The sequence below is a fragment of the Anabrus simplex genome, chromosome 11 (genome assembly GCF_040414725.1).
Source record: "Anabrus simplex isolate iqAnaSimp1 chromosome 11, ASM4041472v1, whole genome shotgun sequence".
Taxonomy (NCBI): Eukaryota; Metazoa; Arthropoda; class Insecta; order Orthoptera; family Tettigoniidae; genus Anabrus; species Anabrus simplex.
The window spans coordinates 105,121,401-105,148,524 of record NC_090275.1 but is presented as its reverse complement, the minus strand read 5'-3'; the positions used below and the strand labels follow the sequence as shown (position 1 = coordinate 105,148,524).

Below are 27,124 nucleotides of genomic sequence, written 5' to 3'. Positions count from 1 at the left end.
CACTAAAATATCAGAATATCCTTGTTTTCCAAAATTCTGCGGTCAATATGGGTCAGTACTTTTTTATTAATGACAACCAAATATTATGGGGAGCTGGCCCCGTGGTGTAGGAGGTAACATGATTGCCTCTCGCCCGGAGGCCCCGGGTTCGATTCCCGGCCAGGTCAGGGGTTTTCTCTCGACCTGAGGGCTGGTTCGAGGTCAACTCAGCCTACGTGATTAGAATTGAGGGGCTATCTGACGGTGAGATGGCGGCCCTGGTCTCGAAAGCCCAGGATAACGGCCGAGAGGATGCGTCGTGCTGACCACACGACTCCTCGTAATCTGCAGGCCTTCGGGCTGAGCAGCGGTCACTGGGCAGGCCAAGGCCCTTTCAAGGGCGTTAAGTGCCGTGCGGTTTGGGTTTGGAAATATTATGGGTTATTTCTTTGTCATTCATGCATTAATTCCTAAAGGCAATGCTTTGTCGATACAACCATTCGTCTCTGTCTTGCGCCGCTCTGGTCATCATCACATCATTTCTGAATCTCATTTTTTACTTCATCTCTTCCAACTTCCCCTGTGGGTGGGGGTAGTAGAATAACACCCACGGTATTCCTACCTGTCGTAAGAGGCAACTAAGAAGAGGCTCCATGAGATCTGAACTTTGGAGTATGGGTTGGTGAACACGGGGCACTTAGCTGAGTTCTGGCATTGCTTCCACTTACTTGTGCCAGGCTCCTCACTTTCATCTATCCTATCCGACCTTCCTTGGTCAACTCTTGTTCTTTTCCAACCCCGACGGTATTACGTATGGAGGCCTAGGGAGTCTTTAATTTTCATGCCCTTCATGGCCCTTGTTTTCCTTTGGCCGATACCTTCATTTTTTGAAGTGTCGGACCCTTTCCGTTCTTTCTCTCTCATTAGTGTTATATAGAGGATTGTTGCCTAGTTGTACTTCCTTTTAAAACAATCACCACCACCATCTCTTCCAAGTATTTTTTCCTAGGCCAATCTCATTTTGTCTTCACTAGTACTTTGTCTTCAAGTATATTGGTGGTATTGTTTCTAATGGTGTGTCCTGTAAATTTTATTTTCCTTCTTTCCATTTCTTTTAACAAATTTACTTCTCTTAGTTATTCCAGATTTGTTTTTCTCTCAGTCCAGCTCGTTGTTGTCATTTTCCTCCATACCCACATCTCAGCTGCTTATTTCTTTGTCATCACTGAAATATTTCAGAACGGAAAATATCAGAACTTCATGGGTTGTCATTTAAATTCTAGAACAGCTTTTAAATAACACCTTAGGCTTTCACAGCAGGCATCACAATGAATATGGAACACATTTTCTGAGTTTCTGGATCAGGATCCAATTATATTCCTAATTCCCATGAAGGAACTCAACTCAGAAGCTTTAAAGCCCAGAATATTTCTTAAAATTCATTGGTCAGTTCTTCACCACTACCTAAAGATTTAAGAATGTTATTGGTGAATCACTGGCCCCTCAGTGTAGGGGTAGCATTCCTGCCTCTTATCTGGGGTTCAATTCCTTGCCAGGTCAGGGATTTTTACCTGAATCTGAGGGCTGGTTGGAGGTCCACTCAGCCTATGTGATTACAATTGTGGTGCTATCCGATGGTAAGATGGTGGCCCTGATCTAGAGAGCCAAGAACAATGGCCAAGAGGATTTGTCATGCCAACCACACGACACCTCACAATCTCCAAGCCTTCGGGCTGAACAGCGGTCTCTTGGTAGGCCATGGCTGTTCGGGGCTGTTGTGCCATGGGATTTGGTTTGGTTTATTGGTCAATAGTTTGTTACTGTATATTCACAGAAAGAGATTCTCAACACACATAGTGGTGACTTCTTATTCCAGATTTTGATATCATTAAATTTACCTAAGCATTTGCAGTTTTGAGAGTTTTTAAAGTCAAATTCCAGCAAGAATGACATTCATGTTTCCTACTTCTCCACTGTAATGCCACAGAAGGTCATAGTTATTGTACATTGTGAATAAATTCTGAATGAGAAATAGTTTAGCTTCGACTGAATCTTCTCATAAGAAAAGTCTGTGGTGCACAAACACATGTCTGAATGGAAGTATCTGATTATTGGTGAACAGTTCTAATTGACAGAATTATCTTTGCACTCATTCTTTAGCTGATTTAAAATGAACATTACCTTATATCTAACATGACATCTTTGGACAGACAGTGACAACAGAACAAGAATAGGCAAAAGAGAATAATAATAATATAAGTATCACAAGAGCAGACAGTAGAACAGCTTCCATACAGTATACTCTGTAGCTGAATGACACCAAGCTCCTGGAACAGAGATGAGATGCTTTATTGACATTATGGAAATGAGATGAATATGCTCATACATAGGAAGCTAGGAATGGGGGGTGGAAATATTTAACATTATTTTTTGTTAAACACTTTGACAGTCGTGCTACTCCATACATGTATGCAAGAACACTTAGTTTCTAGAAGTTCATGAACCCATTAATTTTAATTAATCATTATTACTTTAGAGTTGAAGGCATAATGTTTTTCTTTGTGGGTTTCAATTTTTTTTTAATTTTTACAATTTGCTTTACTTTACAAAAGAAAGGATTTATTGTGTACTCCTATTTAATACATACATATATATATCCATCTTTAGATGGAGTAATTCTGATAAATTAAATTTATTTTTCTTGCATTGTACAAGGGCGACCATGCCCACCCCTAGCTCTCAGGGAAAGGCAAAAATCTAATGTAGTCAAGTGTTTTTCTTTCAAGAAAATGATTTAAAAGTCGGTATTACGTACAAGTGGTCATACCGCCCCCCCCACCAAGAAGCAGGGGATACTGTGGGTGTTATTCTACCGCCATTCATCTTCCAAAATTTTAAAAATACTACATACCCCAACTCTAGGCCCCCCCTCCTACAAACATTCATATGGGCGCCCATGGCATTGTAGGCTTATCACCTCCCTCCCTCACTCCTTTCACTTCTTCCCCTATCCTTGTCAACACAGCTGAGCCAGCTACAAGCATGACCAGTGGAAAGGGGACCTCTAATCTGAGAAGGTCAGGGGCTGTTTATTTAATAAGTAAGTCTAAAATTATCTTTTCATTTACCTCTCATCTATTAGCCCAAGCTTCTCACATATACTCATGCACGTTTTCCATTACAGATTTGGATTTTATTGACGGTTTCCGCTACCAAGTTACACGTGCAACACATGGAATTGTTTCCTCTCGAAATATGTTTTCGTACTTCTGTTGCCCTCTAGACTTTTTCAGCATGTGACTCAATGAAGATAGACAGTTTCTCAAATTTTATTTTTGTGATTTCATCCTCATTTTTTAGTGTGACATACTGTACTTTCAGACTAACAAGTTCTCAACCTTGCTGCTACCTCATATTGTATTAACTTCATCATGTTGCACATGTTTTTTTTTATACATTCTTTCTCATCATCTTTCTTAATAACATTCTTTTAACATTAATCATATAGTTTTTATCATTTTCACTGAAGATGGCTCAAAAATGAGCCAAAAATGTTTGATCAGAATTACTCCATCTAAAGATGGATATATATGTATTGAATAGGAGGATGCAATAAATCCTGTCCTTTGTAAAGAGAAAACTATCAATACGGAATGATTTTAAGTTCTTTTAATTTGCTTTACATTGCACCTACACAGATAGGAAAGGCCTAGGAGTGGGAAGGAAGTGGCTGTTTCCTTATTTAATTAAGTTACAGCCCCAGCATTTGGCTGGTGTTAAAATGGGAAAACATGGAAAACCATCTTCAGGGCTGCCGACAGTGGAGTTCGAACCCACTATCTCCCGGATGCAAGCTCACAGCTGCGTGGCCCTCACCGCATGGCCAACTCACCTGCTGGTTTCAATATTTAGCAGTTGAAGTAGAAGAAAGCATTCTATCATAAAATGCCATGGCAGGATGTCCTTCATGTACATCCAGTTTATCAATGAGTCGCTTAACATCCTTGACTTTGTCTTCTTTCAATGCATTGCACAATGGTCTTTGTTCCAGTTAAAGAAAAAAAACATTTCCTACCTCTTTTCAGCAAGGTGTGTTTGCGCACAGCAAAACCACAAGTGAAAGAGCGAAGTCCCGCCACAACCGGTAAGTGGTCACGTAATAGGTGCACGCCGGGCTATTGGTCCTGTGGACTTGCGGCACTTTGGAAATAAATACATTTCCACATGATCTAGTACTATTTGCACATTCAGCTTGAAATCCAAAAAAAGTGGAGTTTTAGCACTTTGGAAATAAGCCCTTCAATTGTCTTTGAGTCAAATCAAACAGTCAAGTGACAGTTGTTAGCTCATTGTTAGAAAAATATTTGTGCCAATTTTCAGACTGTTATTAGTACCTTAAGAGGGGGGTATCAGAAGGAAAGTGCAGATAAAAGGTAATGCAAATGACAGAAACCATGACCAATAAGTTAATATACCGAGCTTGATAGCTGCAGTCGCTTAAGTGCGGCCAGTATCCAGTATTCGGGAGATAGTAGGTTCGAACCCCACTGTCGGCAGCCCTGAAAATGGTTTTCCGTGGTTTCCCATTTTCACACCAGGCAAATGCTGGGGCTGTACCTTAATTAAGGCCACGGCTGCTTCCTTCCCACTCCTAGGCCTTTCCTGTCCCATCGTCGCCATAAGACCTATCTGTGTCGGTGCGACGTAAAGCAAGTAGCAAAAAAAAAAAAAAAAAAGTTAATGTAGGATGGAAGCTGGATCAGAAAGTGATGGAACCAGCTAGAGGGGAAAATATTCTAGATATGGTGCTGATAAAACCAGATGAACTTGATAGAGAAACTGAAGTGGTATATGGTATAAGTAATCGTGAAGCTGTTTTTGTCATAGTTAAGAATAAATGTGATAGAAGGTTGTAAAAGTATGACTATTAGGCAATACTATATGGTTCATAAGAGATTTCAGTGGAAAATGGTAAGTAAATATGTAAACAGCCTATGGGGCAGGTTTAAAGCAATTATTGAGGAGTATCAAAACAGGTACTGTACTTACCTTTAAAGGTACTGTTATTATGTTATAACAGGAAAATAAAGAGATTAAGGAGGTACTGGTTAGAAGGAAATGAGTTAGAAATGGTTGTAGGAGTAAGGAGTGACTAAAGGAGCTTTCTAGGAAATTGAATTTAGCAAAAAAGTCAGCTAAGGATAGCATAATCTACATAAATAAAGTTATAGAAGGTCCGCTATCTGTAATTTCATTTGATTTGCCAATTTTTCAGATTTCTATCCAACTCAAAACCGTATCAGTGGTTTTTAGTTTTCATGTCTGTTTGTCCGTCTGTCTGTTTGTCTGTCCATCTGTTCCACCATCACAGCAAAACGGCTGGATAGATCTTGACCAAACACATCCAGGAGTAGGTTTAAGTATGCATATAATTTAAAAACCACTGAATTAATATACAAAAACCAGAACAGGTTTTATCAATTTTCTCTTATACTATTGATTTTCTGTAAAATCCGTAGACCGTATTTGAAATTTCTCTTCATTTTAAACAACTTTTGTTATGTAGATAATTTTGCTTACTCTTCAAATGATGGAGAAAATTACTATTTTCTGCAGGTTTCATGCTCTGCATTGAGTGACCAACAACAAACCTTCCGGTTAAGATGGTTACGTCTCTAGCTGCTTGCCAGCAGGGAAGTAACATAATGATATTTTTATCATTAATTCTGTAAACTTATGGTTGTTCTTTGGGTAGAAGGCCATTCTGCAGGATATTTGCAGAATACCCTTGATGGTTACAATTGTCTTTGAATAACCCTAAGGGAGGCTGCTCATATTTCAACAGTACTGCGGACTGTAGACCATTATTATGCACTGGAAGGTGTTTTATGGCATCTGCCATAAATATTACTGTATCTCTGCACTACATCTGTTCTCTCCTTTTATTTCTTGCCTCTGCCTTGCCTCTTTGGGCATAAGTAGTAACATAAGTCACCTTCTTATCTAAGAATCCCTGCGCCTGAATTTCTCCTCTGTTACCGCTTTCTTAAATCTGTAACTCATATAACAGTTTAGTGACTTATGTTACTACTTATGCCTAAAGAGGCAAGGCAGAGGCAAGTAATAAAAGGAGAGAACAGATGTAGTACAGAGATACAGTAATATTTATAGCAGATGCCATAAAACACCTTCCGGTGCATAATAATGGCCTACAGTCCACAGTACTGTTGAAATATGAGCAGCCTCCACTTGTTATTTACATATTTGTCCTATCCAGCTGTCCTCAGTAATTATCCTATCTTCAATTAATGTTGACTTTCTTAATTTCTCGGTATGTATGCGAGTGCTAATTCCGAAACCTGGACACTTTTTCTTCTGAGAAAAAATTCCAAGCTGTATAAATGTGTAATTTTTTGGCCCCAAAAAATATCAAAATATGGAGGCAATTTTATTGACGGTGCAGACCTATGTTTCGGGTTTTTGGTGGCTGAACGGTAAGTCATATCATGAAACAGATAGTTCAATGTTGCTCCATTTGGAGAGAACTACAACTATGGTCCTATGACTTTTTGTTGTATCTCGAAGCCTTATACATTAGATAGAGCTGGATTTCTTGATTATAATCAAATCTCTCCAATTTTGATTGTGCATGGCATTAGGAAAAGGGGCCTGTCTTTATACTGAAAACTCCCAATCTCGATTGTGAATGGTGGTAGGCAAGTGAGCATACCATTATAATAGAAACTCCCAAACTCGACTGTGAACAGCAGTAGGAAATGTTGACCTGCCATTATCATCAATACTCCCAACATGCACCGTACGCCTGAAACAACGTATACGGTCCTCCCTATGGTGTTTCTTGGATAATGTTAAAAGATACACAATTTAATATAATCTTTCTCACTACGTGTAGAAATCCGTATACAATGTAGAATACAGTAGTGAAGCATGGGTACATTTTCTAGTGACAAATATCATTGACAGACGTATCAATTTTAGGTAACAATGAAAGGATATGTATAGATACCTTAAAGCAGAGACAGGTTCTAGGTAGGACATCCCAATGATCATTAATGAACTAGGGGGAGTGTGTATATGAGGACTTACGAAGACAGAAGTATTCAGTCAGCAGTAATAATAATGGCGTATGGCCTCCAGAGAGGCCTGGTGCAGGTCTTTTTCTAGTAGACGGCCTATTAGGCAACCTGCATGTCTGTGAAGATGAGGGCCCTACCTAGGATGATTTCTAATGTTGAATACGCCACACACACCCAGCCCCTGAGCCATTGGAATTAACCAATTAAGGTTAAAATCCCCATCCTGGCTGGGAATCGAACCCGGGACCCTCTGAACCAAAGGCTAGTACGCTGACCATTCAGCCAACGAGTCGGACTCAGTCAGCAGTATATAAAGGTAGTTAGTTGAGTGTAAGGATAACATCCAAATAGAGGAAGTGACTAATTCTAGCAAAGTACTGAAATCCACTTATGACAACAAAGATATTTTTTTTTTTTAAGTTACAAATACTTCTCGTGCCTTGGACCGAGAGAAGAACCAATGTGTCCATTCTTCAAGAGGTGATTTTAAAATGCTTTTCTTCTCGTATCGGTGAAAGAATACTGCAGTTCTTTGGACACATTGTGAGACGACTTGGAGAAAATCTAGAGACGTTATCATGGAAGGGAAGGCTGAGGGTAGTAGACCACAGGGAAGGACAGGACAAGTGAAGAATATCACTGGCTTATCTTTCCAACATGCTGTGAAGAAAATTGAAGATCGTCTGGGATGGGGAAGCTACAGCAGAGATGTAACGAGCAAGGATAACGTCAGTGGGGTCAAGATACTCAGAAATAAGTAAATCAGTTTGTGTTGTTGATAAAATAATTATTCCTTTAAATGGAGTGTTTTATATTTTCCACCATTCAGTACTTACAGAAGATATCAAACATAAATGGGATTTTTGTTCCTGAACATCAACAGTTGGTAGAACAGGTCCTGCGCTTCTGCTATGCTTAGGCAGGACTGTCAGGATTGGGGAGAGCATGCTGATAGATATTTCCTGCCGTTTCGTCAGTAACGCTCACGATGTCGGAGTAACAGGTGCACCCCTCCACTGCACAACGCATAATTATAAAATTTCTTGCTCGTGAAGGAGCTACAGCAACACAAATTTGCCACAGATTGACTGCACAGTTCGGTGATCAAACATTGTCAAGGACACGTGTGTAAGGAGTGGCGGAGGAAAGGGGAGGCAGTACCAGTGAAAGCCAAGACTCGACTGTCAGCTGGCAAGGTTCTTGCAACGGTTTTTTTTATTGGCAAGGCATTTTGCCGATTGATTTTTTGCATGAGCGATGCAATCAATGTTGCTTACTACTGCGAGATGTTGAACAAGGCGAGGGTTGCATATCGCCACAAAAGACGAGACCGATTCGACAATGCATGGCCCCACACTGCAGCTCTAACTGTGTCCAAGCTACAGGAAATGCACTGGACTACACTTGATCATCATCCTTACAGCCCAGATTTATCGCCCTGCGATTTCTATTTGTTCGGACCGCTTAAAGAAGCTCTATGAGGGCAACGATTTGACAATGACGAGAGTGAGGAAGACTTCGTGCAAAACTGGCTGGTGACACGACCCTGTTCTTTTTACGATGAGGGTATCAAAGAGCTGGCCATACACTGCTACAAATGCATTTCCAAAGCAGGAAAATATATGGAAAAATAAATTGTAATTGCCTTGTGTTTTTCAAAAAATGAATTTAAATAAAATATGAAAACCCATTTATATTTGATATCCCCCCTCGTAAAACTTTCCATTTAGAAGAATAATTATTTTATTAGTTACAGCCAATATGGAACAAACATAATATTCATCAATTACAGTTGTGATGATGATGACAAAAGTTAAAGCTAGAAAAGCAGCAGGAATTGATAAATTTTGAAGTTCTTTGAAAACATTTAAGGAATGGCTAGGTAAACAACTGATAGGGAGTCTACCACCTGGGCAATGGTCATAAATGCAGATCATTGATGATTTATTGACGATTGATTGGACCAAAGTGCATCTCTGCAAAACCTGGGGTAGAAGAATTCTTCAAAATATCAGGGATGTGTGGGATATTTGCAAACTTGTATATTTTCTGGGCTTTTGATCAGTAGTTGAATAACCATTTGGTCTGTGGCCCTCAAGCCATGGCAACCATAGTGTATACTAGCTGTAGTACCCATTGTTGATGGGACTATCATATAGCACGTGCAAAATTATCTAACTTATTCGGGATGCAGCAGTAATCCCATTTACTAGAGATGAGTGGCAGCAGAAGAGACAAGCAACATCATAACAATGGTCAATGTAATGACATTGTTGATCAATTTTATGAGCTTTCAATTTGTAGGCCCTCACATTTACTTTTCTTATGACTCTGTGATACAGTGGAACCTCAATTCTCCATTTTTGGAGGAGTCACGGAAAAAAAACGAGAAAACGGAAAATCCGGGAACGAATGAACCATCAACAATTTGGCTAAACATCACAAAAATGAAATATGTACAATAACCTTACAAACACCCTTAAACCAAACCAAACTACAGCCCCAATGGGCCTTCCGCCTACCAAGCGACTGATGCTTGGTCCGAAGGCCTGCAGATTACGAGGTGATGCATGGTCAGTGTGATGAATCCTTTTGGCCGTTATTCCTGGCTCTCTAGACCGGGGTCGCCATCTCACCATTAAATAGCTCCTCAATTAAAGGTAATCGCAGAACCAAGTGAACCTGCAACCAGCCCTCATATCCAGAGAATTGAACCCAGGCCCTGCGGGTAAGAGGCAGGCAAGTTAGACCGCAGAGCCAGCTTCAAAGATTAATTACCGGAACGCGACTTAAAAATCTCGAAACTTTGCATTCAGTTTTACCGGGGAAACTTCATCAGTTTCCTATGAAAACTTCTTTCAGTTCAGCAACTTTGATCAACCAAACTCTTCGAAAAATCTAATACCCGTAACGCCAAGCCAAACAACAGTCTACCACAAGTAGTTTTTAATTCTCTAATCTAATAAAATAAAGCACATTAGATACAAAAGTGTCCAACATGATGGCAAAATCCCCTTTATTTTATCTTTCATTGTAATTTGGTCACCGGTATACTGTTCATAGTCAGTTGATGGAAATCTCGTACCGTGTAAATTAGGCCTACATCGACTTTTAAGGTTATGTTGAACTCGAGAATATGTTTTCAAATATAAGTATCGATTCTGAAGTTCTCTAATGCATTATATTCAATTCTGTCCGTCACTAATCACAATCAAATTGGAAAGAGAAAAACTATCAATAACACTTCCGAAATTACGGCTATTCGTGACCTTGAGCTCAACTGGAAAGCATGCTCGCTGTACAAGTTGGTTCGAGTGCAAAATGATACAAAGTTTTTTAATGTAATGTGCATAAATAAATCAACTGCTGCTTTATGATTTCCAAGGATTCTCTAAACAATACCATCCGAATGCGATGCTAAGATGGTTCCTTATGCAAGTTCACTGCTGATCGCTTTTCCAGTACAGTAGGCTACTTCCTCAAATTACCGCAATGACGGGATGTTAACATCATGATACATAAGTATGCCGTAGCTGTCCTTTCGTGAAATACCTTTTCTTGAAAAACGCGCAATCGAGGATTTAGCATTGATGGGACCGAAATTTCTGGATGGTTGATCCGGGAAATCGTTTCTTCGAGGAACAGATAATGTGGGATTTTTACAACGTTATTTAATTAGGATGCTCGCGGGACCACGTAAATTGGATGGATAATAGGGGAAATCGTAGTTTCTGGGAACGTATAATTGAGGTTCCACTGTATTAAGGCATTTAATATAAAGGGAGTCCTTCCTTTATTACTCCCATGATCAGAAATTGTATCCTCTATAACTTTTGTTATACACTACTTTTCGATAGGACCAATAATATAGGTATTTAAAAATTAAATTTTAGCTCCAAATAAGGGCTGAGGCAGACAGGGATTTGTACGTAGATGAAAGAAACAGATCAAAACAAATAGTTGTTGAATCCAGAAAGAAGTCGTGGGAAGATTTTGGTAATAATCTGGAAAGGCTAGGTCAAGCAGCAGGAAAACCTTTCCAGACAGTAATAAAGAATCTTAGGAAGGGAGGAAAGAAGCAAAACAACAGTGTTTTGAGTAATTCAAGTGAACTCACAATAGATCCCAGGGAATCACTGGAGAGGTGGAGGGAATATTTTGAACATCTTCTCAATGTAAAAGGAAATCATCCTGGTAGTGTTGTGAACAGCCAAGCTCATGGGAAGGAGGAAAATGATGTTGGTGAAATTACGCTTGAGGAAGTGGAAAGGATGGTAAATGAACTCCATTGTCATAAAGCAGCAGGAATAGATGAAATTAGACCTGAAATGGTGAAGTATAGTGGGAAGGCAGGGATGAAATGGCTTCATAGAGTAGTAAAATTAGCATGGAGTGTTGGTAAGGTACCATCAGATTGGACAAAAGCAGTAATTACACCTATCTATAAGCAAGGGAACAGGAAGGATTGCAACAACTATTGAGGTATCTCAATGATTAGTATACCAGGCAAAGTTCTCACTGGCATCTTGGAAGGGAGGGTGCGATCAGTCATTGAGAGGAAGTTGGATGAAAAACCAGTGTGGTTTCAGACCACTGAGAGGCTGTCTGGATCAGATTTTCAGTATGCGCCAGGTAATTGAAAAATGCTACGAGAGGAATAGGCAGTTGTGTTTATGTTTCGTAGATCTAGAGAAAGCATATGACAGGGTACCGAGGGAAAAGATGTTCGTGATACTGGGGGACTATGGAATTAAAGGTAGATTATTAAAATCAATCAAAGGCATTTATGTTGACAATTGGGCTTCAGTGAGAATTGATGGTAGAATGAGTTCTTGGTTCAGGATACTTACAGGGGTTAGGCAAGGCTGTAATCTTTCACCTTTGCTGTTCGTAGTTGATCATCTGTTGAAAGATAAAAAATGGCAGGGAGGGATTCAGTTAGGTGGAAATGCAGTAAGCAGTCTGGCCTATGCTGACAACTTGGTCTTAATGGCAGATTGTGCCGAAAGCCTGCAGTCTAATATCTTGGAACTTGCAAAGAGGTGCAATGAGTATGGTATGAAAATTAGCCTCTCGAAGACTAAATTGATGTCAGTAGGTAAGAAATTCAACAGAATTGAATGTCAGATTGGTGATACAAAACTAGAACAGGCCGATAATTTCAAGTATTTAGGTTGTGTGTTCTCCAGGATGGTAATATAGTAAGTGAGATTGATTCAAGTTGTCGTAAAGCTAATGCAGTGAGCTCGCAGTTACGATCAACATTATTCTGTAAGAAGGAAGTCAGCTCCCAGACGAAACTATCTTTACATCGGTCTGTTTTCAGACCAACTTTGCTTTACTGGAGCGAAAGCAGGGTGGACTCAGGATATCTTATTCATAAGTTAGAAGTAACAGACATGAAAGTAGCAAGAATGATTGCTGGTACAAACAGTTGGGAACAATGGCAGGAGGGTACTTGGAATGAGGAGCTAAAGGCTCAGTTAGGAATGACCTCGATGGATGAAGATGTACACATAAACTGGCTTCGGTGGTGGAGTCATGTGAGGCGAATGGATAGGTTACCTAGGAGAATAATGGACTCTGTTATGGAGGGTAAGAGAAATAGAGGGAGACCAAGACGACGATGGTTAGACTCGGTTTGTAACGATTTAAAGATAAGAGGTATAGAACTTAATGAGGCCACAACACTAGTTGCAAATCAAGGGTTGTGGCGACGTATAATAATTCCACAGAGGCTTGCAGACTGAACACTGAAAGGCATAACAGTCTATAATGATAATGTATGTATGTATGTATGCATTTTCCCCTAAACTACCATTTCATCCAGCATGAATAAAATTATTTATAGCCTAGACTGTAGTGCCTTATTCCTTTGCATACCAATTTTCATTAAATTCTGTCTCCCATTTTCTTGTGGTTCAGCATTGCTATGGATTTACTAACAAAAATCAAAATTCATCAAATATCTCTGTTATCATATCCAGTATGGTAAAAATGTATAACATAAATAATTGGAAATTTAATTCTATATAACTTTAGTTAATTTATGCAGTATTTATTGATATTAACACGAATAACATCAATATTTGAGAATTGAATTTCAGGTCTTCCTCTAAACTACCATTTCATTCAGCGTGAATAAATTATTTATAATCTAGACTGTAGTGCCTCATTCCTGTACTTTACATACCGATTTTCATGAAATTCTCATCAGTCATTTTCTTGTGTATGTGCGTACATATATATACATGCAATCAGAGATGACGAAAATAAAAAACTGCATTTCCTTGTTACTGTGGACACGACTGATGCAGAAATACAATTTTTTAAAATTCTGATCAATGTACAGACAAAAATAATTTTATATATAGATTGTTTCATTCGTGATACTCTCTGGCAATTGCATCATAGTGAAAACAATTAAAAACCTTCCTGTAATATGGATTGTCTGCCCTACAACAAAGACATGTGTGTCCAGTGATCATCTGTGGAGTGTCATTCAAATAATGTACTATTCCTAAGCTGTAGCAAAGCCTTTGTTTTGCACATAGATATCAAACTACACAATTTAGTTTTCATACAGTTGACCAGAATGTACAACAGATTGCTGAAGAGTATATGCAATAACCAATTATCGTCTGACATACATACGAAAAGAAAAAAGAGCGATGCTTTTAATCCACATGTCTATCTTTGCTGAATGCTGGGTATAAATGTCCTTTGTTGAAAATCCTGTATTATTTCTAAAAAACGTTTTAATGCATTTTAAGGTCGAGAAACATTTCTTAGGCTCAGCAGTTTTCATTGCAGTAGTATTAACAGTTGTGTGTTCCAATACCCGAAAATGTCTGTCCCTAAGTAGCCTACTTTGAAGCAGAAATTGTAATATACATACAGTCCTGCCAACTCTCTGAAAATCATCATTATCATCATCATCATCCAAGTGTGATGCTAATAAATATACAGAAAAGGCAAATCATTCCTTATTGAAGACCATGCTTACATCACTCACGTCCTTTGCACTGTTAAAAGCTCAGGGGTTTTATGTCTTTTCTGTGTTGCAATTGTTTGAAAAGTATACGTTCATGACTGTTCAAATGAAAGAATTTTGGACAGATCATATATAAATTTTAGACCTGCAGCAATTTCTTGTTCATAATTAAGGTTACAGATAGTGCAAGCCATTACCTTCCACCCCTCCAAAGGCCTTCATGGCCTGTATGGAGATGACTTTGCTTTTTCATGATTATATTACAATTCAATGAGTGTATTGAATAGGTGGTTATAAATAAAATAATTGTATAATTTTAATATGTTAAAGAAAAGTCGCATTTCTTTCCTGAGCTCATTTTACCAGAAAAATGAAAAATAAGTGTGAGTGACGTGTCCCTGACCCCGTTTGAAGGAATTTTGTGTTGCTTATAAATGCATATTTTGGCTGTTTTGATTGTTTTGGTCATATTTAGCTCATTTTAATTATATAAGAACATATTTTGTTAAATTTTGAGCACTTTTGTTTACAATGAGGCATCGTTTTAACAAGGTACATGTTACCTGTATTGAGTTTTGAGCACAGGATTTCCAAATACTGTAGTAGACATACTTTTCTTTCTCTTCTCAGGACAGATAGCTAGCAGATTTAGAAGACCTGATACCTAGAAGGAGCTGATGTATGAGGAGGATGTCACTTCAGTAGATATATTTTGCTCACAAGCAATTAGCAAACAAGGAAACTCTATTCAGTTCATCCTTGATGGTGGGGCTACCTGGTTGAGGCAGTAAAGCCATGCTCGGTTCACCCGGAAGGATGTAGAGTTTGAATCCCCGTCAGCAAGTCGTCAAATTTAAGAAACGAGACTTCCACTTCCAGAGGTGCACATGGCCCTGAGGTTCACTCAGCCTACACCAAAAATGAATGCCAGGTTATTTCCTGGGGGCAAAGGCGGCCGGGCTTATAGTTAACCACTGTACCCCATCACGTGCTGAGGTTACAGATAGTGGAAGCCTTTACCTTCCACTCCTCCAAAGGCCTTCATGGCCTGTACAGAGATGACTTTGCTTTTTCATCCTTGATGGGTCTAGTTACAGCTGTCTTCCCCTTTCACCACCAATGAATTTCAACAGATTGGTCACACTTCTAGCACTACACTGAACCCTATCATATCTAAAGTGAAGTACAGTGAAGGTGCAAAATTAAGAAATTATATGAAAGAGTTCGGTGAAGAGATCTTCAGTACTGATGAAACAATTCTCTTTTGTAAAGCATCTGAAGTCAAGGAAACAGCAGTAATGCTATTTAATGTGAATATGTATGTACAGCATGGACCTTATGAGCCTGGGACCAGGGCAGCAAATTTATGGGGAAGCAAAAATGAAAAGGTCTAATAGTTTGAAGATGAGTTTTTAGAACACATGCACTTTTGTAGTATTCAAAAGTGAAAGCTCCAAACTAGGAATAACGGAATTTTCGTTCCACTTATGTGAAAGCTGTTGGTTATATGATAAATACCACCTCAGTGTTGAAACACAGCTACCTCAGTTCTGTATACGGGTAAATCAACACCACTTAGTGACAACTCATAATACCAAGAGTTCCAGAGAAGTGTGTGAAAGTCATTTTTATTAATTTTTGGAGAGTTTTTATAAGCATTTATAAGTATTTCTCATGTTATGTACACAATAATTAATAATAATACGAGGAATATATTAATTATTACTCACCTGTACCACACTAACATTTCTCATTTCATCACCACACTTCACTTTATAAATTTTAAATCCATAAGATTCTTACCGTTAAAATAACATGTTTTAGGATTCAACAAGAGTTGTTTATGCTTTAATATGGCTGATGATGACCCCTAGGTGGGTCGAAACTAGTTCCATGTAATTTAAAATATTGTAAATACATAATAGTATTGAATAGGTGGAAACCTTTACTGTGTTATTATTCATACAATATGGATGGTCGTAAACAATTATGGTAAGTGACACAACTGCAGATTAGCAGAAGAGAAGAAGAGGAGGGGAAGTGAATTGCTCTCTCAAACACCAAAATTAGACTTGTTTTCCACAGGATCCAAATTATATCTGAAACAATTTCTCATGCACTGAAGAAAATAAAAATTATGGTACCAGCACAGAAAACTTTGATGAGTGTATCGTCACTTTAATTTGTGTTTCCATAGGTCTGTTGTTGGAACTGCAAGTGAAAATCGTGAAGACAATCTAGTACCAAGAGAAGGTATTTTAAACCAAACAATTACCCTTATTTTTGACTCATGAATACTGTTACTACTGACTACTATGCTGAAAGTGGAGTGAAACAGATTCAGAACAATTACTATAATTCTATGGGGATGTATCCAGACAATTAGCGATTTCTGACAAAAGTGCTGTTTGAAAGAAAGCTTTTAAATGAAGACATTATAAAACATGAATATCTGGTTTATTCCTGCAGCCAACGATCTGTTTCTGTGCCCCTTGAAAAACGTTTTGAAGGGACATCCCAATTTGCAACAACTGTCTTCAATGTTTGGAAGCACGGAAATCTGTGGTTAACGGAACATTAGAATTTCCACTCTCATTGTGATTATGTGGTAGCGAATTGTGCAGAGTTCGCAGCTGTCTGGTCTCTCAGTTGGCGTAAGAATAACTAGAGGAACCGTGCTACTTGCACAGCATTCGTTATAAATAGGTCAGGTAACTCGTCTTGATATGCCTGTCATAATCGTATTGCTTTGCCTGCCCTTTTCAATGGTTTTATGAACATTTAACATGACACACCTTATGCTGCAGTTCGTAGTCAGAATTCATCCATTCTGACATCATCATGCCGTCTGTTTGGTAAAAATCCATCCATATATTCACATTTTTATCCTGCAGTTCTTGATGTTAAACTTGGTATTCAGATATAGAAGGCAATGGTATTTTTAATTGCAGTTTATTTATTTACATTATAAATACAGATAAATACATATTTCTTTACGTCCTTAGGTATAACCTTAAATTACCCTACACGTGTCTCCTGGGTGGTGCTAAGTAAGCAACGAAATTGGCTGCTGGACCTTAAGGTCTGCTTAACGGATATCCCAGCAAATAGAGGATACATTAAACTTCGACCATAATGACGGAAAATTAATTGCAGTTCTTATGTATAGAACGGTTGTCTTATGAGCTTATTGGTAGCCTTGAAGGGGAGAACCTTTTTAAAATACACGGCCTTCACTCTTTCTAGTGTAGCTAGGTTACCCTTTGATAGGTGTTCCCAAACAATGTATAAGGTGTATGTCTTGATGGGGTCTGTTTGTACGTAGACTTTTTTCTCTTAGCAGTATGTAAGTTATTAGGAATGCTCTGCCATCTGTTGCTGGAAAAGGTTAGAGAATCAAAGAGTATCTAGCAGGGAATGGTATTCTTCTGTGATCAGAGGAAGTGTATACTCTCTGGCTTGACAGGTAATAATCAAACATGGTTGCATGCAATAACATTAGGCCTACTTAGGAAGAAAATCACATAGGCCTACATCAGAATATTAATGAAAATGTTAGTCTTTCAGCAACCTGCTAAGTACAGAAAGTATTGCAGATTAGGGTGAGCCTTCACCTGCAATTATTGGAGTGATCATTTAATGATTTGATTTTATGATTACTCAAAGCTGGCTGAACTTAGATACCTATCAATGTCTCATGATTCACTGGCAGATATTTCTGGAGATAATACAATAATAATAATAATAATAATAATAATAATAATAATAATAATAATAATAATAATAATAATAATAATAATAATAAAACCTACAACCTGTTTTCCAGTCAGTGACCGGGTCAGGGATGTAATGAATGAATCATATATAGGCTGTTATTACGATGGGGTCGCCACTCCCAAAGTGATATATTAATGAATGATAGATGCTACGAAATGAGAATGGAGAGTGTTGCTGGAATGAAAGATGACAGGGAAAACCGGAGTACCCGGAGAAAAACTTGTCCCGCCTCCGTTTTGTCCAGCAAAAATCTCACATGGAATGACCGGGATTTGAACCATGGTATCCAGCGGTGAGAGGCCGACATGCTGCCGTCTGAGCCACGGAGGCTCCAATAATAATAATAATAATAATAATAATAATAATAATAATAATAATAATAATAATAATAATAATAATAATAGTCAAGCTTCTTTTGGGTGAGTTCAATGCCCAACTAGGTCATGAGCAGAAGTACAAGAAAGTTATAGGAAATTACCCTGCTCACAAAAGAACCAATCCCAACGGCAAAAGACTGGTGACCATTTGCGAAAATCACAACCTGCAGGTCATGTCCACCCACTTTCGCCATCTACCCAGAAAGCAAATGACTTGGCGTTCTCCCGTCCAAGCTCTCGGAGAGTTCCAAATTGATCATGTTGTGATCTCCAGGAGAAACAGCCCTGAGATTATGAATGTAAAGGTAAAGAAAGGCATCAATGTGGCCTCAGATCATTATATGTCTCTTATCAAATTCAAACCAATTCCCGCAAACACAAGGAAGACAACCAAACAGATCACACGCTTCGACAATGATAAACTTCAGCAAAGGTTTGAGGAGTTCCAGGAGAAGGCTAGACCAAATGACTGTGACTTTAACAACGCCAAAAGTCTCCTTGTTGAGGCCGCCAAAGACATTGCAGAAATCAAGAGAAGCAAAAAGCATGCCTGGTGGAATAGTACCTGCGAATCAGTCCTCCAAGAAAGATTCAATGCGTGGAAACAGTACAACTCTACGAAATCAGAAAATGATTGGGAAACCTACAAAACCCAACGTGCCCAAGCTGCTAGGGTGTTCAGAACTGAGAAACGTAAATACGAAAAATCTCTCATTGAAAAGGTAGAACAAAACTTTAGGAAGAATGAAAGCAGAGAGTACTACAGAGCCTTCAAACGCAAACTCACTGGCTATAAACCACCATCTCTATGCTTTGAGCGAACGGACGGCACACTGGCGACATCAAATGAAGAAAATTGCAGCATTCTGGCAGATTACTTCAAGAATTTACTTAATTGCTCTAAACCGCAAAGCGCCATTGAGACCAAGGAACCCTTACTCAGGTACCCAGATTCCAGACCACCCGACAGAGATGAAATCAAGTGCCACATTGCCCGTCTCAAAAATAACAAAGCGTCGGGGGAAGACTCAGTAGTAGCAGAACTATGGAAATATGCCCCAGAAGAATCACTTGATATCTTGCAAAAGCAAATAGAAGAAATTTGGAACAAGGAGACCCTACCCGAAGATTGGAAAATAGCTTTGATCCATCCATTACACAAAAAAGGCAGCATGAAGAACATCAACAACTACAGAGGAATATCTTTGTTACCCGTCCGTGACTTACAAAATTCTATCACTTGCCATCCTGGAGCGTTTGGAAGCACAAGTCGAACATGAAATAGGTGAATACCAAGGAGGGTTCAGAAAAGGTCGCTCAACAGCTGAACAGATCCAAAATCTCAAAACGATCATCAGATATTGTACACTAAGGTCCAAGCAGTATGTGTCTGTCTTTGTGGACTTTAAGAAAGTGTACGACTCCATTGACCGGGAAGTCCTGCCAAACATCTTAAATGAATTTGGAGTTGATTTGAAACTGCTGGCATTAATTAGAGCCACCCTGACCGATACAAAATCCAAGGTGAAGTTCCACGGATGTCTCTCGCATTCCTTTGACATCAAAACAGGAGTCCGACAAGGTGATGGGCTATCCCCGATACTCTTCAACTGTGTTCTTGAAAAGATCATCAGAACCTGGCGGGTGAGATTGTCCATTGAGAATAGGAACCAAATTCAAGGGGATCGCAACAGACTGCTTAGCATCTAATTCCCTCTATGGGAACTTAGAATTTCCATTTGCTTAGCATTTGCTGATGATATTGCTGTTCTCTCAACCGACATAGAAACCGCTAGAGCTCAAGTTGAAATTTTAAAGGAAATTGCCGAACAAACTGGTTTGCAGATATCGTTTGAGAAAACAGAAGTAATGACTAACATCAAAGAGGCTCCCCCAAAACTCCATACAAAATACGGGGACATCACCCGAGTAGACAAATTCAAATACCTGGGTGAGATCATCATGAAAAATGGACTGGACAAAGAAGCACTTCAGGAGCGAGTACGCAAACTGGAAATAGCCTACCAAACATCCCGCACAATCTACAACAAAAAATGCCTTTCCCAAAACACCAAGATACGTCACTATGAAACAGTTCTGAAGCCAGTAGTTCTATATGCAGCTAAAACCCTGTCTCTAAATGCCAACAAAGGACTCCTTGAAGAACTGGAGAAAAGAGAACGCAAAATTGTGAGAGGAATCTTGGGATCAAAGTACAGAAATGGAATCCATCAAAAGAGATCCAACAAGGAAGTCTACAGCAAAATAGAGAAAATTACCGACACAATCAGAAAAAGACGGGCACGATTTTACGGTCATCTGAAAAGAATGGACAGAAGAAAGTTAACTAAAGAAATCTTTCACTTTTTTGATTCAAGCCCCAAAACCACAATTCCCTGGTTTAGAAATACCAAAGAAGACCTGCAAATGCTACATATCTCAGCTGAAGACGCCTTTAACAGAGATCTCTTCCGCAAGAAAATATTGACGAACGGGCTAAACCGAGACGAGCAACCGAAGAGAAGACACGGTGCCCCTTGGACAGAGGAGCGTAAGCAGGCCCACTCACAAAGAATGAGGGAAATTTGGGCTCTAAAGAAGGCCAAGTTCAGTGTCAAATGCAACAAGAATTAACGTGGTCCTTGATGGCCCCAGCGATTTATATATATATAATAACCGAGCTCGATAGCTGCAGTCACTTAAGTGTGGCCAGTATCCAGTATTCGAGGGATAGTAGGTTCAAACCCCACTGTCGGCAGCCCTGAAGATAGTTTTTCGTGGTTTCTCATTTTCACACCAGGCAAATGCTGGGGCTGTACCTTAATTATGGCCACGGCCGTTTCCTTCCCACTCCTAGCCCTTCCCTGTCCCATCATCGCCATAAGACCTATATGTGTCAGTGTGACGTAAAGCAACTAGCAAAAAATATATATATATATATATATATATATATATATATATATTTAGCTAGATTTTGGGACATATTTGCTTGCATATTTTGAACTTCTTTAGGTCATAAACTTCCAAAACCTCTTCATAAATAAGAATATTATTATTATTTTTATGCTAGTTGCTTTACGTCGCACTGACACAGACAGGTCTTATGGCGACAATGGGATAGGGAAGGCCTAGGAGTGGTAAAGAAGTGGCCGTGGCCTTAATTAAGGTACAGCCCCAGCATTTGCCTGGTGTGAAAATGGGAAATCACAGAAAACCATCTTCAGGGCTGCCGACAGTGGGATTCGAACCCACTATCTCCCGGATGCAAGCTCACAGCCGTGTGACTCTAACCGGACAGCCAACTTGCCCGGTATTATTATTATTATTATTTTTTTTTTGATTCATTGTGCCCAGCTGTGGAGCGCGTTTGAACTTATTTTGCACAATGTTTCTTCTTCTTTTCTTCCCAATATTTCTTCATTTTTTCACTGTGTTCCTTTCTGCGTGTTTCTGTCCAGCCTGTATTTTTTCTTGTTGGTTTCTCTGCAAATTTATGTTTGTTTACTAAGCTTCTAAATTTCATTCTATCTTGAATGGTTTCGTCCTCAATACCCATTTCTTGTAGATCTTCATGAATTTCTGCTAACCAATTGTTGCGGATTTTCAGGGTTAGAGCTAGATTTAGAATTTTCTTTGTCAGCCTGTTGTTATCCATTCTGTGTAGGTGTCCGTAGAATTTTAGTCGTCTCTTTCTGATGGTATCTGTGATTTTTTCTGTGAATTGAAAAATTTCGTGTGGTTTCTTTTTCATCCAAATTCCATTTTCGAACTTTGGTCCTAGGATTTTTCTGAGAATTTTCCTCTCTTGTTTCTCAATGCTTTTCATTTGTGACCTGCCGCCAATGATCAGTGTTTCAGATGCATAAAGTGCCTCTGGTTTGATGACTGTATTGTAGTGTCGTAATTTTGCATTTTTTGATATACATCTTTTGTTGTATCTGTTCCATGTGATTTTGTAAGCCCTTTGCAGTTTAGCAGTTCTTTCTTTGTTAGCTTCCTGATTTAACCCTGCTGGCTGAATAATTTCACCTAGATATTTGAATTTGTCTACTTGGGAAATTATTCCACAGTTGGTGATTAATGGTTGATTGTCGAATCTTGATTTAGTTCCTTCCATAAACTGCGTCTTTTCAAATGAAATTTGAAGTCCGGTTTTTGCGGCTATTTCATTCAACTTTTCTATGGATTGGATTGCTTCTTGTCTGTTGTTTGAAAGGATCGCAAGGTCATCTGCGAAAGCTAAGCAGTCAAGGTGAATTTTGTCTTTAAGAAGTCTGCCAATGTTTATACCTTTAGTTTCTTTTCTCTATTCACGAATCACTTTTTCCAAAACTAAATTGAATAGTAGTGGGGATAGTCCATCTCCCTGTCGGACGCCAGTTCTGATTTCGAACGGTTCAGAAATTTCTCCCAAGAACTTAACTTTTGATGTTGTGTTGGTCAGAGTTTGTTTAATCAATTCCCTCGTTTTCCTGTCGACTTGAAATTCCTCTAGTATGTTGAACAGGGTCTGCCGATCTATGGAATCATACGCTTTTTTGAAGTCAACAAAGATGATTACTGTTTGTTTGGTTTTGCGAATCTGTAGTATGGTTTTTAGGTTTAGGATTTGTTCTGCGCAGGATCTCCCTTTTCGGAATCCAGCCTGATAATCTCCAATCAGGTGGTCTGTTTGTTTCTCTAATCTATTAAGTAGAGCTTTAGAGAAGATTTTATATACGAGTGAGAGGAGAGAAATTCCTCTGTAGTTGTTAATATCTGATTTGTCTCCTTTCTTGTGAAGTGGGTGAATCAATGCACATTTCCAATCCTCCAGAATTTCTTCAGAAAACCAAATGTCCTGTAAGATTTTTTGAATACTCTGGGCCAGTTTGTCACCACCAATTTTCAACATTTTAGCGATTATTCCATCTTCTCCTGGTGCTTTGTTGTCTTTTAAATCTCTGATTATTTGTTTGACTTCTTGTAATGTGGGGGGTTCTGAATCTGGATTAGGTGTTGGTTTTTCATAGGTGAATTGTTCCTTTGGAGATTCACAGTTTAAAAGGTCCATGAAATGGTTTGCTAGGAGTTCACAATTTCCCTTATTACTTGTTTCCAAAGTCCCATCTGTACGTTTGAAACAGAGACTAGGTGCCTGGTAATTGGATAATTCTTCTCTGAATGTTCTGTAGAAGTTCCGTGTATTGTTTTTCTTGAAATCATCTTCTATTTCTACCAGTCTGTTTTGATCATATTTTCGTTTTTCAGATCTGATGATTTTTGAGGTTTGTTTCTGTGTTTTGAAGAATTCATCACGATTTTGATCAGTTTTATGGGAACTCCAGTTTAGCCAGGACCTAATTCTGACTTCTATGGCCTTGTCACAGGTGTCATTCCACCACCTGTGTTTGCGTTTCCTTGGGGGATTGCTGATGTTTTGTGAAGCTTTCAAGAGTGTGTCCTTGAGTTCTAGCCAGTTTGAAGGAGCATCGTTGGAGATATTCGCAAGGAAATTGTCTGAGTTCTGTCTCAGAAATTCAGGGTCGATTCTTGGGTTCCTGATTGTTTTGGTTTTCTTCCTGTTGGGTTGAAACTTTACTTTAACAAGAGATAGGTGGTGGTCGGAGTCAATAATTCCCTTTTTGACTTTAACGTTCATAATTTCTTTTTGGTTTTTCTTGGAAATAGCCACATGGTCTAGTTGAAATTCTCCTAAATGCATGTTCGGGGATCTCCATGTCATTTTCTTTTGTGGAAGTGCCAGGAAATGGGTTGACATCAATTTTAGATCAAAATTCTTGCAGAAGCCAATTAAACGTTCTCCATTTTTATTGGTTCTTTTGTGAGCAGGGTAAAGTCCTACAGTGGTCCTAAATTTCTTCTCTTTGCCAATTTGTGCATTGAAGTCCCCCAGCAGAATTTTGACATGATGTTTTGGAACTTTGGCTGTAGTTTCTTCTAGTAATTCCCAGAAGTCATCTACCTTCTGTGGGTCTTTTTGATTGTAATTGTTTGTAGGTGCATGTGCATTGATTAGTGTATAAGCTTTGTTTCCTGATTTGATTGTCATTAGCGAAATTCTTTCAGAAGGAGATGAAAAGTATAATACCGAATTTGTGATATTTTTTCTCACTGCAAAACCAGTGCCAAATTGTAATATTTTGTTAGGGAGGAGGGTAGCTGGTTTACCTTTATAAATTCTATAGTTTCCTGATTCAAAATGATTTTCGTCACTGTACCTAGTTTCTTGGAGTGCCAGAATTTGGATGTTGAGTTGGTCTAATGTGTCTGTTAAGTGCTTCAACTTTCCAATTTTGCGAAGCGTGTTGATGTTTAAAGTGCCAATAAAATGTTTTTCCTTTGGGCGAAGAGATTTGGGAAGCTCCGATACATTCCCGCATGATGTTCTCGGTCCCCCAGAATCCGATGACCGAGAAAACCTAGTATGAATACTAGGGCCTGGGGTAGTAGTATCATTAACTGACGTTGCCATCATGCTAGTAAGTTGAAGATAATGGGGAGATTGATCTTTGTCAATCTCATAGTTACAACTAAGGTATTGAGCCTCAGAGGTTGCCTCAAGATGTTTTCTGACTGTGCCTGTTTTTGGTCCGCGAGAGGTATTTTATTTCCCTCAAGCCCTCCGGACAAGTCCGGCGAGCCCCCCGATCCGCCACCTGGGACGCGCCCGATAGGGGAACAGGCAAACCCCCCATGGGATTATTATTATTATTATTATTATTATTATTATTATTATTATTATTATTATTATTATTATTATTATTATTATTATTATTATTATTTAGGAAGGCTCGGCTTGTGCCAGTAACATAATGGGCTGACTCGGCCTAAGCAAGGAGTCACCCTCTTGAATATGAAACTGTAGGTACAAATATCTACAAATATTTACAACAGAAATAATTACAACATATACATTTATACAATGAATATACACAGATGATGTCACCACACAACTATTTATCTCCCTGTTTTGGGAATCTGTTCTTTAGTATTACTGGAACTGCGGCCTGGAACTTCATGCTGTTTGGCTTAACTCAGAGGAAAGGTCATTCCTAGAAATTTCTCACAGTGTAAAAGGTGCTCAGGAGTGTGGCTTTCTGTAGTTCAACGTATGTGTGATGATGCAGGTTTAATGCGGCCAGAGAACTGTGCAAGCTTTTTGGAATAACTCCAGTACAAGATATTACTACTGGAACTGTGATAACTGATTCTAGTTTCCACAGGCTTTGTATTTCTATTGCCAGTTCTGTGTATTTTGATATCTTTGTGGCTAATCTTGTTTGCAGATTGGAGGTGTGTGGACAAGCAATTTCTATAAGGGATGCGGATCTTTTTGATTTTCAATTAGAATGAAATCTGGCCTATTGTTGCTGAGCGTGACATTGGTTATAACTTCTCGGTCCCATAGAAGTTTGTATGAAGAGTTTTCAAGGTGTGTATTTCCAATATGCAGTTGATGACTGAAGAAATCCACATTTTACAGAAAGTTTCTGGTGAATGATTTTAGCTACTTGATCATGTCGGTGCTTACAATCAGTGTTGGCCAAGTGTAGGCAGCCAGAGGTGATGTGCTGTAGGCTCTCTGCAGTTCTGGAACAGCAGTGGCAGTTGTCTGTGACAACTGTTGGATCATTCATGATGAATTTACGGTAATTCCATGTAGCAATTACTTGATCTTGGATGGCCAAAACAAACCCTTTTGTTTCTGGGAAAAGATCAGAGCAGGTCAGCCAAGTGTGTGATGCAGGTTTGTCGATATGTGGCTGATCCAGTTTGTGGGGGTATTTCCGGTGAAGAGGTTTTTGCTTCTACGTGGCCATATTATTATTATTTTTTAATGGTATAAACATTTGATATTTTACCTTGGAGGCATTCTACTGTATTAGTTTATTTATTATACAAATATAATAGTAATTACCAAGTTTAAGGAAGGTGGCACAAAATTATTTGGGCCCAGAGGTGTTGCATTAGTTAAATTTGCCCCTGCATATGTAGCTCTGTCAGCCTGCGTGATTTAATCTGTCTGCTGTATTGTCACTAATCACTTTTTTTTGTACTTAAGACGTTTAATGATACTGTCATATTTTATTTATTTCCTGACTTACATTTGTGGCGAAGTTAGGGCTCACGGCTCTCTCTTACACTTAACTACTATAAACAAAATATAAAAATGTAAACGTAAAAGGACATAGAAATTCTAAAAAGAAATAATACTACAGACAGATAATTCTAAGACTAAGTTAGGCCTACATATCAGTACAGCAATTAATGTGATGACGATGATGATAATAATAATAATAATAATAATAATAATAATAATAATAATAATAATAATAATAATAATAATAATAATAATAATAATAATAATAATGTCATATTTGTTACCTATCACAAAATTCTGTAAGTCGTATTTTACCTTTTATTGGTCATATTTAGCTAGTTTTTTGAGCATATTTGCTTGTATATTCTCCTTCTTTAGGTCATAAACTTCCAAAACCTATTCATAACTAAGAAAATTTTACTGTATGATCATTTACTTGCAAACTAATTCTTCGATTTACTTCATAGTAACTCTTGACTAAGGATGGCTATCCCTTGATGATTTTCTCTTTTTCCCAAACAGAATCAATTTTTGAGCACCAGTGTAATGACTCACCTGGTCATACATCTTCTTGAGAAGAGGAATTCTTGCACTTTACTCTGATTCGGGACTGATGTGCTTGGTAATACAAGTTGTTTCTGTGTAGCATTGTGTCACAGCTTCCACTAGTTCCTTCCTGAAGCTCTGCACGACCAGGATACAGTATGCAGTCAGCACTGGAAGAGGATAACAGAAAATTATTGCCATAATTATAATTTATTCTTGATAAATTTAAGTATTTAGGTGAAATAATAAC

The 27,124-nt window shown here is 38.6% G+C and overlaps 1 protein-coding gene across 1 annotated transcript in view; it reads right to left on the bottom strand.

Moving 5' to 3' along the window:
* Positions 1 to 1,433: 1,433 nt before the first annotated feature.
* LOC136883362 (uncharacterized) overlaps positions 1,434 to 27,124 on the bottom strand; it is a 66,900-nt gene continuing 41,209 nt past the window's right edge. Inside the window, exons 5-6 of the mRNA XM_068229619.1 lie at positions 26,884 to 27,044; positions 1,434 to 2,306 (exon numbers count right to left, since the gene is read on the bottom strand). Of these exons, the coding sequence (XP_068085720.1) occupies positions 26,923 to 27,044 (122 nt within the window). The 3' untranslated portion in view covers positions 1,434 to 2,306; positions 26,884 to 26,922. The remainder of the gene's footprint in view (positions 2,307 to 26,883; positions 27,045 to 27,124) is intronic.